Genomic DNA, 16,784 nt, shown 5'->3' with positions numbered 1-16,784 from the left:
TCCTTGGATGGCTGTAGTTCCTTTATAACCCTGTTTCAAGATCATGATGAATTCCTACTGTGGGGCAAGGAGCTATATGGACAGCTCTGCGGGTAGCACATGAAACCACTAAGTGGAAAATAATTAGGAGAGAAAGATGCACACTACCTACCACCTCCGTGTGAAAGAAGAGGCCTGCATGTCTGTGTTAGTGAAGGCATAATGACTTTGGAAGGAAATGCCAGGCACTGGCTATCCCTGGAGAGGGGGAGAAGCTCTGGGACCAGCTGGAGACCACAGACATTTTACCATATATACTGCAACACGAGAGCTTACCATCATAAGGGGGAAAAGAGAGGTTAGTGCAAAGTGAGTAATCCATATTACTAGATTTGCCCTGTAAGACAGATTAGAAAAATGAGAGAAAAAAATTTTTTCCCTCTTTTGATAATTGGGAATATTGTAGATAGGTAGGACGCTCTTGCTTTAAATCTGTGAGCTTCAGGGATTGCTGGTGGAAGGAACCTAGCAATTGACTCACAGTAAGGACTTGATAAAGGTTTAGGTTTTGAATGAATGATTCTTGGCTTGGCTGGTGATGGAGTGAGTGGGAGAAGTCGCTCTAGTTGCCCTATCTGTCCTATCTGTTCCACCATATACCACCTCTCCACCAGAGGAAGCCATTTTTACCTGTGGGCAGTGACTTCACCAAAGCCACCAATTTACCTGTGAAATATATTTGTATTCTTAGAGACACCAGAGCCCCCTGAGAATGACACGCTGAAGATTGTATGGTGAAGGGTGTTTCAGATCCTTTTAATATAGCTCCTGGAGGCCTCCCTGATGGCCCAGAGGGTTGAGCGCAGCGCTATGAAGCTGTCCACCACCTCTGCAGCACAGGTTCGATTACTGTCGGCCAGCGAGAATCCCACATGGAGCGGCAGACCTCTCCTGTCTTGCCCGCTGCTTCCCTCAGCAGTGTGTTTCAGTCCGTCTGCCAGTTCTGCTCCCCACTCTGTCTCTGGTGAATCCTCTCACCCTCCCGCACATCTGGCCTGTACCCCAGTTCTTGTATGCATGAACAAATAAATTTTTAAAAAAGATAAATTAAAAAAAAAACTCCTAGAAAAAAAGTTTCTGCCTGCCTCTCTTACCTATCAGAAATCCTGATAAACAGCTAAAGTTTAGGAAAAGAAGACTCTGAACTATTAAGTGAGAAAGACCTTCCTTTTTTCAATACTCCCTGCAGAGAAAGATTATTGAGAAAGAAAAAATACTGCTATGAAGACAAAAACAAAAACTGAATTATTAGTGGAAAGTCTCGCTTGTATGTTATGTGATTGTTTTAAAGTAACACTCATTCTTCCCTTTTTCTTTTATTTTTAAGATTTATTTAGACATACAAGAACTGGGGTACGGGCCAGAGTTGTGGGGGATAAGAGGATTCACCAGAGACAGAGTAGGGAATAGAACAGACAGACTGACTGAAAGACACTGCTGAGGGGAGCAGCAGGCGAGACAGGAGAGGTCTGCTACGCCACGTGGGTAGCTCCCTGGCCCAGGATTGAACTCATGCTTCAGTGGCTGCGGAAAGCTTCGGAGGTTGTGCAGGGAGGCCCTCTTCCCTTTTTCTGATTATGGACATAATACGTTTCTTGCAGGAACTTTAGAAAATACACATATACTAGAATAAAAAGTAAATTAAAATTTTCTAATCCTAAGAAACCTTAAATTTGGTTAAACCCAAAAGCAAAACTTCCTTAAGCATCATAATATATAGAGTAAAAAAACTATATACATCAGTGACCCCAAAGTTTTTACATGGTTGTATTTTTGTTTCTTAATTAAAATAAAAATATTTTTTCCATTAAAAAAATATTTTCTAATCCTACCACCCTGATCACACAGTTAATATTTTTATGAGTATTTTCAGTTTCTTGATGTGTGAATGCAGCATAGTTGAGATCATGCCCTACTCTCTTTCCGCAAGTAATAGATCACAAACATTTCCCCAAGTCATTATTCCTTTTCATAAATATTTTTTTTAAGGGCCCAATCACTAACCAGTCCCAGTTGTAATAGTTCACTATAAAAAACACTGAGATGAAATCCTCTGTAAATAAATCTTTGTACTCATCTTATTTTTTTCAGAATAAATTTTCAGAGGCAGAATAGTTGGATCAAATGATAAATTCTTTACTTTTTTTGATTATACAGTCTTTCAGAAAGATGGCATTGATTTATATTCTCAACAACATTGTTTATTATTTATTTATCACTTTGAGGATTACCTTTAAAAAATCCTTGATAAAGATGTACCCCACTGTTTTGAAAATGTCTTCAATATCTTTGCTCGTCTGTGTGAGTATTTTAAAAATGCTACTTATCCATTTGAAATTTTCCTTTTATGGCATCTCTGTTCATCCGCTTTTCCATTTTCAGTGTCAGTGCTTATGTGTATTGATTTATAAGAGAACTACATAATAGATCAATCTTTTGTTGAATTTGTTAAAAATATTTTCTCCAATCTGTCACTTGTTTTTTTGATGATATTTGATATATCTAAGTCTTACATGTTTGTTCAAATGTGTATATACACCTCCTCCCTTTAGTGTCTTCTTTTGCCTAAAAAATCTGGGCCTCCTCTTGAAATAATTCACCCATAACTTCTTTTAATTATTCCCTGATTTGTTGTTGTTGTGTGTAGTTCTCTGGGTTTTTGTATTTATTTTAGTGATGATTTAAATAAATCCATAGTTTTACTAGCCCCCCCTTACCTAATTTCCCCAGCCTAATTTCTTAAAGAATTAAAATTTCCCCCACAAAAGTGAAATGCTATATTTATCATAGTTAATTTTTTTTAAATATTCTGGACTTTCAATTGTTTTTCTGATGCTTATCCATGCATACTTGTATCAGCATAGTTTTAATTATAGCTTTGCAATACATTTTAAGATTGACAAAAGGTCTAAACCCCTCCACCCCCGCATTTAAAAAAATACAAAAATCTTTGCTTTTCTCATGGATATCCTTCTATTTGAGTGTTAGAAAAAGTGTCACCCCCTTCCCCAGCCTCATCTACCCACAACCATTAGGATTTCACTAAGAATTAATTTGGATAAAGTTAGTATTTTTATCTCCTATTTTTTCAGGCCTTCATTTTGTTTTCACCTTTATAATTTCTTCATTAAGAGCCTGAATCTTATTTACTTATTTTTTTAAAGATTTATTTATTTATGCATACAAGAGCTTGGGTACAGGCCAGAGGTGTGGGGTTGAGAGGATTCACCAGAGACAGAGTGGGGAATAGAACAGGCAGACTGACTGAAATACACTGCTGAGGGGAGCAGCAGGCAAGTCAGGAGAGGTCTGCTGCGCCATGTGGGTTGCTCCCCTGGCAGGCCATGGATTCAAACTCGTGTTGCAGAGGCTGCAGACAGCTTCATAGGTTGTGTCTTAACCCCTTGTGCCACCAGGGAGGCCCAAGAGCCTGCATTTTAAATAAATTTATTCCTAGGTATTTTTACAAGAGTTGTGGGGTTTTTTTTGTTTTTTTTTTTGTTTTTTTTGTTTTTTTTTTTTTTACAGTAAACTTGCTTTTTAAGCCCCAAAGTTTACTTATCAAATCAGGCTACATTGCTTTTTGTTTTTCCCAGGTGAGTCTTTACTTGCAGAAAACCAGTAAGAAACTCAAGACTCTTTGGTAGCAGCTATTTATTTATTTGCAGCCCCATGGTGATTAGTCCTAGACGAGAATTACCTATTTAATGACACATTATCTCTGGCGGGCCGGTGCCATTCCTATTTCATATATGGGGGTTCCAAAGCTTAAAGAATTTGAGGAACGTGGTTAAAAAAAAAAAAATCACTCAGTTGGTAGCTGGATTTGATTCCAGGTCCGTGAAGCTTCAAAAGTATCATACAGAGCATCAACCAAGACAACGCAGAGCAGGGTCAGCTCCACAGCTGATTCTACAGAGTGCCTTGCCAAAAACAAGCGACAGAATGAAAAAAGCAATGCTTGGCCCCACCCCCCAGGGTGACTTTAGAGTAGATCTAAATTTTGCAGGCGTACAATAAATACCAGTTGATTGATTGAGGCTCCTTTGGAGGAAGGGACTTGTGCATAATCAAGAGTGGCCCTTCTGGAACTTTCGTGGGAACTACAATTTTGGAAATATACCTCCCCATTGCCGAACAAGGTGGGGAAAAAAAGAAAAAGAAACAGGTGGAAGCCACGGAAGGTTCCCTGGAGGAACGCACGCGGAGTCGGAACTTTCCGGGGGCGCGTTTCACGCGTGGTGCGCGCAGGTGGCGCGGCGGTGCCCGCGCTCCCGGCGGGGCGCCCCGGGGGGCCCCGGGAGCCTCCGCCCAGGTGAGAGGAAGCTCGCCACCGAGGTGGGGGAGGAGGGCAGGCAGGCAGGAAGCCGAGCCAGCGCCGGCGAGAGAAAGACTGCAATTCCCAGCCCCCCGCCCCGCGGGGTGCGGGCCCGGCGGCGCATGCGCGAGGCCCGGCCCCCAATTCCCCGAGCGAGGGAGGGAGGCCCCCGGCGGCCCGGAGGCTGCGAGCCGCGGCGGGACCCGGGCGCACGCAGGGGCGCGGCGGCAGCCGAGGCCAGCGGGTCGGCGGAGGCGGCTGCGCGGCGAGCGGAGCGCCGGGCGCAGGGGCCTGGGCGCGAGCGGGCACCCCGGACACGGCGGGCTCGGTCTGGGAGGGGCCCGGCGCCCGCAGCCCCCCACGCCCGGAGAGGGATGCGTGAGTTGCGCCCCGGCTCGAGGGCAGGATGTGGGAGCAGGACAAAGGCTGGGCGGCGGGGGAGGAGTTGGGGACGGCGAGCCGGTGGCCGCCGCGGGAGCCCCATTCCGGAGCCAGCTAGCGGGGACGGCAACTTTCCCTGCAACTTTTTGCAAAGGGGCAGATAAAACCCCACAAGTTGGTGCGCAGCTCCAAGTCGCCCCGCGCCCCGCGAGCAGAGGGGAGGGGGCCCCGCCACCTGGCTGGGACGGGGGGCGAGCGCCAGCGCCGCAGAGCGGGGGAGCCCCGGCCCAGGCCCGGAGAATGGCGATGCGGGGGTTCGGGGCGCAGGGGCGCGGCGCGCCCGCTGAAGTTGCGCGTGTCCACGCAGGGTGCGCCCTCGGAGCCCGGTAGCCGCGGATCACTGCGCCGCGTACGCGAGGATGGATGAGCCTTGGTGGGATGGGCGCGTCGCCTCGGACGTCCACTGTACCCTGCGCGAGAAGGTCAGTCTCCCCCCACCCAGCCCTGGTTCCGCGCGGGACCCGAGATTCCAAGGTCTTTTCACCCTCAAATTCTTGTCCCCGGGATGTCCCGCGTGGGAACTCGGAACTCGGTGCCTTGCGCTGCTCCTGCCCTTAACCTTCTCCTCCAAGCGTCGGGTGGAGATTTGAGATTAGGAGCCCAGAGCTCTAAGCTCTACTGCTAAATCAGTATTTCCCATAGTATTGTCACCCGAGATTAGTTTTAAGTGGCACATGAGTGGACTTTAAAGATGTATATTGTATATGTATAAATATATATATAAATAAACAATTGCACATAGTTTTTTTTTTTTTTTTAAAGATTTATTTTTATTTTATTTATTTATACAAGCACTGGGTACAGTCAGAAGCGCGGGAGGGTGAGAGAATTCACCAGAGCGGGGAGCAGAGCAGGCAGAAGGACCGAAGTACACTGCTGAGGGGAGCAGCGGGCGGCAGGAGAGGTCTGTGCGCCATGTGGGACCCTCCTCTGGTGGCCGGGGAGCAGCCGGGGATCGAACCGGCGTCGCAGAGGCTGCGGGCAGCTTCGCAACCCAGCGCTCAACCGTTGCGCCACCGGGGAGGCCCTGCACATAGTTTTAATGTGCAGTTAAACATATTTACATGTTCTGCACAGGTAAATGATGCTGATTTTCCATTTATTATAAGCTTGCTGGGTAGTTCATTTTAAAATAAACTGACCTAAGTAAAAGTAATGATTGGGTAAAAAGAGATATTAGGTAAATGTTGTGTAAAGAATACATAGTTATGCCCCCCCCCAAAAAAAAATGTATAGGTTCATTGTGGGGCTGAATAAAATTTAAGAAACACCAATCTAATTGAGCGACTGCAAAGCTAGGAGGCTTTGGGAAGAAAATAAACACTCCCTTTCTCTTTGCCTCTTGTGGCAGAAGGAGGGGGCAGCTGAAATGTGATCCTCGCCCTCCCCTCAACTCCAGGGGGGTGGTGCTGATGGGCGCTGGGAAGGTGGAAAAGTCCCCTGGGCTGGGGGACTGGCCTGTGTGTCTTGCTGGCTGCCTCTGGGCTGAGACTGAGAAGGGTGGACTGCGGAGCAGGTGTTTGTTGGTTTTCTAGGGCAGTGGCGACAAAGTCCCATAAACTTGGGGATGTTTAACAACAGAAATGTTTCTCACCTACTTCTGGAAGCTGGAAGTTTGAAATCTGAGGACTTGGTGGCTGTGCTGTCCACAATGACTCTCAAGGAAGAACCTTCCTTGCCTCTTCCAGCATGCCGTGGCTAGCACGTCTTGGCCTGTAGCTGCATCATGCCAGGCTGTGACTCTGTTGTCGCATGGCCTTCTCTCCCTGTACGTCTGTCTGTCTGCTGCGCCATGTGGGTCACCTCCCTGGCCAGGGATTGAACTTGTGCTGCAGTGGCTGCAGATAGCTTCACAGTGGTGCGTCTTAACCCCTTGCGCCACCAGGAACGCCCCTGAAATGACCCTTTTCAAAAATAAGGTCATTTTCTGAGGTTCCACGTGGACATGAATTGGGGAGGGACACTGTTTGAACCATCACAGGGGGAGAAAAGTCTTAGTAAGGGTGCCTGGGTCCCTACACAAATAGGCCCCACATTTGCCCCAGGTGCCTATGGAGCTTTGCTTCAGAAGTCACCAGTTATTTAGGGTTTTTTCCTCATGGGTGAGTGGTAGTCTTCCAGCCCAAGGAAAGCTTTTCTTCTTTTTTCTGGTACTGCTGGTCTAGCTCTGTCTCACCTTCTGCTTCCCTGGTCTTCTCCCCAGAGCGTAATGGCCACGGTGCCTCATGCCCTCAGCTTCTGGAGAAACCCAGACCTTAGTGGTTCACCTATAGCTCTGGACTGTGGAGTGACAGGCCAAGCAGTCCCATCTTGGTCCTTTTGTGGGGGTGGTGATTAAGTGGAATTAGTGAGGCTGCCATGGAAACCAGCCATCTTTGTTTTTCATTGGCCCCAGTGGTTGTCAGTTCTGCTCAAGACTTGGAGGAACACCTTTGACCCCATTTGTCCCTTTCTAGCAGGCATACAATCAACTCAGTCTGCTCTGTGACCCTAGAAGCCTCGATCTTCTGTATATGAGACTCAGTGTCCTAAAGTCTCTGCCATCCCCACGAAACAGCAGCAGAGTCAGCTCCCCGTTCATCATGCCTTCCCCATGCCATAGTACCACAGTAACTCACTGCTTGGCTGCCCACCAGAGGGAGGGCAGGTTTGTCCAGGTTTTACAGGTTAAAAATAAAAAAGTCCCCTAACTTGAAGCTGGTCTTCGTTGGACAAATGTATTAGAGCTGCTTTGGAGCACAAGGTCTTACCTACCCAATATGTATTTATTTTTGCTCTTTAGTCAGAGAAACAATGCTTCTCAAGAAAATTTGGCTTATTGGAGAGTTTGCAGAGAGGTGGAAGACCCATTTTCCCTGCATGTCTCACCTTTCTTGAGGCATGAGGACTGGCCTTTTTTTTTTTTTTTCCTTACAGAGAGCAAATTCTTATTAACCATTTACTCTAACGTGCATTTCTAACAGAATGACTTTATAAGTGTCCCACGTAAATTCGATACTCGCTGTTTGTAGGATGTTGCTGGGTGAATATAAAGCCATTCCTATATGTGCTGTTGAATTGTCATAGAACCACAGCAGATACCCGCACTTGACTGGTGTGGAAAATAAAGCTGGGGTTGTGGAGGTAGTGGGAACCCACCTTGTCAGAGGTGAGAGTCCAGTGGAGCATTGGTGCTAATGATGTGTAAAAGGTAACACCATGGAAACCAACCTTGATATTGGATGTCAGCTGGCAATGGCAGCGAAACTCTAAGCTGCTTATTTCATCTCTCTAACCCTGACACTGGTCCTCTGTTCTTCCCACAACAACCAGAACTTAAATTGTGTCACTGCTCTGCTTAAAGACTTCCAAGGTCCTCCCATTGCGTGTACAGTAATTAACGTTCTCAGTCCTTACTCTTACCTGTGATACCTGGCGATTGGGCCCTGGCCTGCTCTCCTTGCCCCTGTCCCTCACTGCTTCCAGCCTTGTGGACCCCTCTTCCTGCCTGTTGCTGCCTCAGAGCCTTTGCGCTGGCTGATCTATAGAGATCACCTATTTTTCAAAAGTTTCACTTTCATGAAAGACCTAAATTAATACCTTTTCTCACTAATCAAAAGACATCTCAAGAAGATTTTTGCTTTTATGACAAAAGGTGAAAAGTGAACACAACGTTTGGCAGTGGCTTTGTAGCCACCTTCTAGAGGGAGCGACATGCCAGCAATGAGAGTTCCAGATCCTTCCTGGAACTACTTTACACAGGCTGTGCATTATCATAGCATAGCTTCTGTGAGATGTGAGTGTGAATTTAGGTTTTCTGTGTTATTTGGTATGAGTTGACGAATTATTTTTTGGTGTTTGGAATACCTCAGAATGTTTCCATAGAAATTACCTCTTCACTGCATTTCAGCTTCTGAAAGTTTTCATAGGAATAGTCTACTTTTGGATATCAGATGAAACCAGTATTTGGAGCCTGCTTTTTTCTGTTCCTGTTCCTGTTTATCACTGTCAAATCAACCATTTTTTTTAATAGTATTTATCTGTATCTGGAATTTTTTTACCATGTTTATTTTTTGGGCATCTTTTACTTATTTTTAATTCTATTATTTTGACATACAACACTGTATATGATTTCTTGATACAGGTTCACACCTCTTCAGATGTATGTGTGCTACCACCCCACCCCACCACCAAATCCCTACTAATCCTCTGCTGTATTTGGTTGGGTCCCTCTCCCCTCTACTCCCCATCCCCCATTCTCCTGCTCTGGTAGGTTCAATTCTTCAATCAGCTTTATAGGATTAGTTTTGTGTGTTCCTGTTTATGTCCCAAGTATGAGTGAAATCATTTGGTATTTGTCCTCCTTCTGACTTATTTTGCTTAGTTAGCATCATCCCCTCCAGCTTCATCCACGTTGTCATAAATGCAAGATTTCATCTTTTTTAATATCTGAGCGAAGAATTATTTTGTCTATTGACCGTCTCTTTCCCACACTAGAACATGTTCCACAACAGTGGACCATGTCTGTCTTGTCGGATGCCAAGTCTAGGTGTCTAGAGCACGGCCTTCTGATCTGTGTGCAGTGATGAAGAAAATGACCCTTTCATTTCCTCTCGACTAATCTGGAAGAAATGGTTATTGGGATGTTAGGAGTAAGTGAGTGAAGCCGGAACATGAGATGTGGGAGGTACATGACAGGCGTCCTGCTGTCCCTCTTAACCCTTGCTCTGTGTGAGCCATCATGCACGGTTAACATAAGGCCTGGAGTCGGTGACCACCCCCAGGGGCTCCCTGGTGTGACAGGTAATCCTTTTAAGAAAGGCATCATCACCCCATCGGACCATAGGTTTGGTGATGGAGCTCAGAACGGCCAAGGCAGCACTTTACCAGAAATCCATGTGTACATATATATTGAGGGCTGGGGCCCCAAAGCTCAGCCCCAACAGCAAGATCCCTTAAATAGTTTGGGTAAAGCATCCTAATGGGGAGGGGAGAACAGAGCCCTCCTCCCCCCAAATCCCTCAGGGGAATCTCCCGCTCATCCCTCTCCAGGCCACTTTTGCCTCATGCTCAGCTTGGAATTGCTCCTTTGGTCACCCTTCCTGGCCCTGCTGCTTCTGCTGAGACAGACCTGGACCCCCTCCTCCTGGGGATGGGGTGCCAGCTGGTACAGGGGAGTCAGGTTTCTCACCATGTCTGCCCTTGACTTTCTTCACTGCACTCAGGGAGGGGCACATCATCACCAGACTGGTGGCTACGGGGAGGCTGTTGTTCCATGAGTATTTGGACTAAAATGAGAATCACACTTTTTTTTTTCCTTTTCCTGAAAAATTCATCTCGCTGTATTTAAAATTAATTGGGTTGGTTTGGATCCATCAATAGGTTAAGGACCATATCCTTGTCTTTTAAACCTCTCTCCCTTTTGCCATGTATCCTGACCCCCACCTCATGCAAGCTGTCCTTGTCACCCTGTGTAACAACACGTCCTACCCACTAAATTGTTCATTTATTATTTTTTTAAAGAATTATTTTTATTTATGCGTACAAGAACTGGGTTGTAGGCCAGAGGTGAGTGGGGTGAGAGGATTCATAGGGGTGAGAACGGGGAACAGAACAGGCAGACTGACTGAAATACACTGCTGAGGGGAGCAACGGGTGAGACAGGAGAGGTCTGCTGCTGCATGTGGGTCAGCTCCCTGGCTGAGGAGCGAAATTCATGTTGCAGTGGCTGCCGACAGCTTAATAGTGCTGAGACTCAACCCTTTGCACCACCAGGGAGGCCCCCAGACTGCGTTTATTGCAGATGTGAGGTGTGCCTTATGTCTTGGGACCCCCAGACCAGTATCCAGTGTGGAGAAGACCCTCAGGGTGTCTGTCCATCGCCACCACCACCTCCATACGGGTACAGGTGTGGAAGAGCAAGGGAGGGCAGGACAAGGCTCGAAGGGACTCCTGCGGGACACGGGTGGGTTGTGCTGGGACGTTTCCCGGGGTCCTCCATCAAGGTGTTGGCTCGTGCCAGGAGATGCCTCCTGGCGGTCTGTGAATGGTCCTGTCCAGGTGAGTCTGCCTTCCAGCTTCCTCCAGCCTGCACCTTATCCCCTCAGATAATGTGGGGAGAGGAGAGCGCTGGAGGGAGGGGATAGAAGAAGAATTTCTCAGACAAGCAGGTATAAGGGCCTGGACCAAAGCACAGCATCGTGATCTTGGAGAAGGAACAACTGATGACAGAAAGGGAGCCCGGATAATAGAAACGGAGATCATCCCTCACAGACTCTTGCCAAAATTTTCCCTTTTTATTCCTGAATTTCATCTTCTAGTGAACAACAAAATAGTTTGCTCTGGTCTCCTTTTGATTTACGTCCCTCTTACAGAATCTTGTTCTCCAGTTAGAAAGCAGTGGTTATTTAGTAAGCAAAGAAAATGTTTAAGGACCCCACGCCGCTGCTGTGGTTTAAGACTCTGTGGGGCTGTGGGAAACTTTCTGAAGATGAGCGTATCAGAGATCCCCCCCGGTGAGGGTCCAGTCCAGCACAACACAGCGAATATCGCATTAAAGGGGAGTACATGAGTTTCTTGGTTTCCCAGTGCATTATAAAAGTTTTATTTCTACTCTACTGTTGTCTTATAAGTTATCATAGCATCATGTCTAAAAAGCAATAAAAAAAAGTGTACATACCATAATTAAACATGACCCAGAGACAGGCAGTGAGTTCATGTTGGAAAATGACTCCTGTAGACTTGCTGGATAAAGAGTGGCCACAACCTTTAATTTGTAAGAAACACACTCACTGCCAGGCTTAGTAAAGCAAAGCACAAAAATTTAATGTACTTGCATAGGAATTTTAGGGATACTTGGGGGAAAAAAATCTCATCCTTCTAACACAATGTCTGCAAGCCTACTTGGGACGATCTGGTAGCTTTTTCTTTGGATACTGTGGGAGTTTGCACGCCAGAGGCTCCCTCTTCCTCACCTGGAGTTCATTTTCTCCCCAGATCCAAGTCACGTACTTAGGGGGTCTTTTCACCCTGTTTCCGTGATAGGAGATCTGCAGGATGACCTGCCACTGATGGCAGTTTCCTGAAACTTCGTTGTATACAGGGACTTCAGTCTCTTCAGGGCAGGCTCCCTGAGCCAGTGGTCCTAGAAGGCACATTTTGACTGACTGCTGCCGGAATCTGCACCAAGAAAACAACATTAAGCGATAATAGCATTAGTGACCTCCCCCCACCAACCATGTTTCCAGCAGGGTGCCAGCTGGCCCGTGAATTGTCTGTCCTCTAGTTCCCCCAGTGTTGGGATTGAGCTGGAGTGTAGATGGGAAACCACAAGGCTCAGAATGCATCTGTCTTGAGATCAAACAGCCCATTGTATCAAGTCTCGAACGGGGATGTATTTGAAAAATCGTCCATGTTCGCAAGAAAGGAAGTAGGAGGTGTAGGGGGCCTTCTAGACCCTGACGCCCACGACACTGTGGACTCTGAGTTGTTATTTGTGTTGGTTCTCCAAAAGCTGGGTTCTCCCTATACCAACCTGGAGGCATTACCCTGCTGTGAGCGTTGCAGAGGCTGATTCCTGGACCGAGGTCTCCTGCCTGGTCCCATGGGTATGGCACTCTCACTTGTTTCGTGCTTGTTGCTTTAAAATGAGGGGCATCTGCCATTGCCAGGCTCATGGTGGACGTGGCAAAGGGTCAGGAGAAAATCGTCCCAGCTCTGCCCTTTGTCCCTGGTTAAAACTGCATTATTTTCTAGTGACCTCTCAAGCTTGCATATCCTTTCATTTCTCTCTTTCAACATCAGTATTTTTTTTTTCTTCTTACTTATTTTCCCCCTAATCCTTTAAGATTCCCCACTGTACGGCTGAACCTCTCTGTCCTTACAGAGAGTGCTAACCCAGGTTCAAGTTCTGCAGTTTGGCTATGTCATCCCCTAATTGGTTTTTCTTACCCCTTCCTTTGGGGCTTCTGCCCTCTCAGAGGGCAGTTCTTCCCAGATGGCGAGGCACACCCGGATCTGCCGATTAGAAAGCATCTCGGACACTGGCAAAAAGACCATGCCTGTCCAGCTTAGTTGCAGGAATATGCATAGTCTTGGGGTGCATGACCATGAATGGGTCGGATGTCAGAGACGACAGGGGTCCCATGGGCTGTACCGCCCAGCCCAGGTGTGTTGTAGGCAGTGCCAGCTGTGGTTACACCCTGTGGCATCCACGAAGTGACACCGTTGCCTAACTAGTCAGTTTTTAGAACCTGTGCCCGTGGTTAAGTGATGTGTGACTGTAACTCTGGCCTTTAACAACCAGTGCTGGTTTTGACAAGCCCTAACCTACTAGCGGGCTGCCTCATGCTGGGGTTCCTCAAGTGAGACTGTCAGGGGCCCCTTCCTGGAGGCTCTGAGATTAAGGTCACTCTTCCTACTGTCCATTCTGCAGAGGTGACCTGGGCTGCCCCCAGAGAACAGAGAGGATGGAGGGGCGGTGAATGGGAAAATGGGGCTGAGACATCATTCAAAGTGGTGTCCAGCTGGGAAACCCTGACTCCAGTGTCTCTCACCTGTGTTCTATAGGAAGTTGTGACAAAACTCAATCAGAACTTGGCCTTTTCTCTTGAGTCCTTTAGGTTTAGAATACCCAAGGTTCAGTGCCCACAGCAACCAGCTGAGACTTGGCCTCAGTGCATCTTATCAGTGAGAGAAGCAAATGATCTCAGGCCCTCCCTTTCACCTCAGTACTTACTCCCTGCTTCCTCGGTGTCCCAGGGGACAGTGAGGTGTGTGTGCTGTGTCAGCCGCTGGGCCCCTGGGCTGTGGGTGGAACGTGGCTAGCAGGGCACCCTGTTCCACTGGGGACACCAGCGCTCTCTAAGTAAGGAGAGGACTTTCAGTCTGGAGCTGGCCCTGTGCTGGTGCCTTTAACTTGTTCCTGGCCTGCCTAAGCCACCGGCCTCTTGGATATAAGGATGCATCTAGTGATTCAGTCTGAGTGCCTGGCTGAATGAGGTGACACTGGAGCTGCTGTTTTCTCTCGTTTTTTTACGTTATTAAACACACACACACACACACACACACACACACACACACACACACACACACACACACTATGTTTTATTTTGTTTTGCTTGTTTGGTTAGGAAACTGCAAAAATAAATATAAGCAAACAGTAGTCAAGTCCCCCAATCCCACCACCTGGAAGCAGGTTCTGTTGATCTGTTGGTTTAGATTCTCCTGTTTCTCCTGTTTCTTTGTACATATGTTGTCCCTGTACATTTTTCTTTTTCTTTTTTTTTTTTTTTAGTGTAAATGGAAAATATCTCCTCTCAGAACACTTTGTTCATTTTTCAGTGTACTAGGCACACATTTCCATCTAGTTCTTCTCCATCCTGTTCCTAATTATTGGATGTTAGCAAAAAACTAGAAACAGTTGTGTTTATTTTGAAGTGATGATACATGAACTTGGTTTAAAAAAAAGTGACTGTTTAAAAGGTCAATCTCCTTGCATTGCTGTCACCTGACTTCCTTCCCCAAAAGGCACCACGAATCACAATTTACGATCCTTCCAGAGGTGTCCTGTGTATAAACAAACACAAATGTCTTTGCCTTTGTGTATGTGTCTGTTCTCACACCAGGGGTAATACAATTCACACACTTTCTATTTGATTTTTTTTAAATGTTTACACTTTAATAATCTAACTTCTTCTTTGAAACAACTGAAAAGAGGCTCCATGACCAGAAAGGACTTTTTTTTTGTCTTTTCTAACTTATAGTAGATATTCAATAGATACATGTTGAGTGAGTGAATGGAATATTTCTTTTTGGTTATCTTATACCCAATTATATACATTTTATTTTACCAAAATGTCATCATATTGTCTTACAGTTGCATAATTTTGTTTTTTCTTGGCTGGGTATACTCATCACTTCCTATGTCATGTATGATATTTTATTGTATGGACCCACCATGGTGTGATGAGCTCATCTCCTTGTTTCTATTTTGGTGGAGCTTATTGAGTTTTTACTTATTTTTTTAAAGATTTATTTATTTATGCATACAAGAACTGGGGTACAGGCCAGGGGTGTGGGGGTGGTGGTGAGAGGATTCACCAGAGACAGAGTGGGTAGCAGAACAGGCAGACTGACGAAATACACTGCTGAGGGGAGCAGCGGGTGAGACAGTAGAGGTCTACCGCACCATGTGGGAAACTTGATGGCCAGAATGGAACCTGTGCTGCAGAGGCTGCGGACACCTTCACAGCACTGCGCTCAACTGCCTGTGCCACCAGGGGAGGCCCCCTTAATTGAGTTTTTAAATGGACATATGATTCACACACAGAACAACGTACAGCTCTTAAATGTGCATGTAGTTGTGAGTGTACAGTGAGTTTGACAAGTGTTTCGCTCTGGTAACTGCCACCACAGTCAGAATGAAGAGCATTGCCAGCAGCCTAGAAAGTTCCTGTACTCCTTCTCACTCACCCACCCCACCTTGCTCCTGGCCCCAGGCAACACTGACCTGCTTAGTGTCTCTGTCTTTTCTGGCATTTCATGTACATGGATATAGTCTTGTCTTTCTACCCCCTTTCACTTAGGTTAGAGAGTCACTGGTGGTAGTATGTGTACTAGGAGTTGCTTTTTACTGCTGAGTAGCATTCCCTTGTTGCGAATAACACAACTAATTCCTCCTTTCCCTTCTTGATGGTCTTCTGGATCATATCCGCTACCATTTACATTAACATGACCCCACTGTGGTGATCCACCTGTGCGCGAGAATAAGTTTCTAAAATGGGGTGCTGCTCACAGGGTCTGACACTAGGAACCTTGCCTGTCTCCCGTAATACATTCCCCTCAGTCACACCAGTGGCACAGAACTTTCCATACTGAAAAGTTAAGGGAAAATAGTGGTTTACTCTAAAGAGTTAGAGTTGGAAGGACTCTGGTCATTTGGACTTTCTTCAATGATGAGAAAGATCAGCTGTCAAGTCATTGCTTCCCAGTGACTTGCTAACCCTGGAAATTATCCCTTTAAAAAAATAGGGGCCCTTCAGACAGGTCAAAATGGTATCTCTTTTTTTTTTTTCTTGACTCATTCCCCGTGGTCATATTTTGTAATTTGTAATGATATTTAATTACACACTTTTAAAAAAAAATTTCATATTCCCCATACAATTGCAACCCCCTTATTTTGACCCCAATCCCTCCCCTCCCCGCCCCTACCTGCCATAGAGTGTCTCTGGTTCATAGTTGTTTGTTGATTTTGATTTTTACTTTCTTATAGTTATTCTTTTTCCTGGTGCCTTATTTAAGTTTTCTAGATTCCTGCTATGAGTGAGACCATCCGGTATTTTTCTTTTTCTTTCTGGCTTATTTCGCTGAGCATGATCCCTTCCAGCGCCATCCATGTTGCTGCAAACTGCATGTGTTTATCTTTTTTGAATGCTGAGTAATATTCCATGGTGTATATGTACCACATCTTCTTGATCCAGTCATCTATTTTTGGGCATTTGGGTTGTTTCCAAAGCTTAGCTATTGTAAACAGTGCTACTATAAACATAGGGGTGCAGGTGCTCTTTGGAATTGATGTTTCTGTGTCCTTTGGGTGAATACCTAGGAGTGGAATTGCTGGATCTTATGGAAGCTCTATGTTTAGTAGGTCAAGAAATCTCCGCACAACTCTCCATAGTGGTTGGACCAGTTTGCACTCCCACCAACAGTGCAGGAGAGTTCCTTTTTCTCCACACCTTCACCAACATTTGTTGTTGCTAGTTTTTTTAATATGTGCCATTCTCACTGGTGTGAGATGGTATCTCATGGTAGTTTGGATTTGCATTTCCCTGATTACAAGTGATGTTGAACATTTTTTCATATGCCTGTTGGCCATTTGCATTTCCTCTTCAGAGAAGTTTCTTTTTAGCTTTTCTGCCCATTTTTTGACGGGATTATTTTCTTTGTTGTTGTTGAGTCTCATCAGCTCTTTGTAGATTTTTGTGATCAGTCCTTTATCATTAGTGTT

At 45.9% G+C, this 16,784-nt stretch overlaps 1 protein-coding gene across 3 annotated transcripts in view; it reads left to right on the top strand.

Annotated features, from left to right (window-relative positions):
- Positions 1-16,784, top strand: part of CCNJL (cyclin J like) — a 91,793-nt gene that overhangs the window by 29,172 nt on the left and 45,837 nt on the right. For 2 of the 3 annotated variants that reach the window (XM_037500547.2, XM_037500546.2), the window contains exon 2: positions 5,106-5,220. In XM_037500547.2, the coding sequence (XP_037356444.1) occupies positions 5,106-5,220 (115 nt within the window). Of the gene's footprint in view, positions 1-4,505; positions 4,736-5,105; positions 5,221-16,784 lie in introns of those variants that run through there. The other variant, XM_037500549.2, reaches the window with a different exon arrangement.

This window comes from Talpa occidentalis, unplaced genomic scaffold (genome assembly GCF_014898055.3).
Source record: "Talpa occidentalis isolate TD23 unplaced genomic scaffold, MPIMG_talOcc4v2.1 talOcc4.9, whole genome shotgun sequence".
NCBI classification, from domain to species: domain Eukaryota; kingdom Metazoa; phylum Chordata; class Mammalia; order Eulipotyphla; family Talpidae; genus Talpa; species Talpa occidentalis.
Note: the sequence above shows the minus strand (reverse complement) of the source record. Positions and strands in the feature narration are given on the sequence as shown.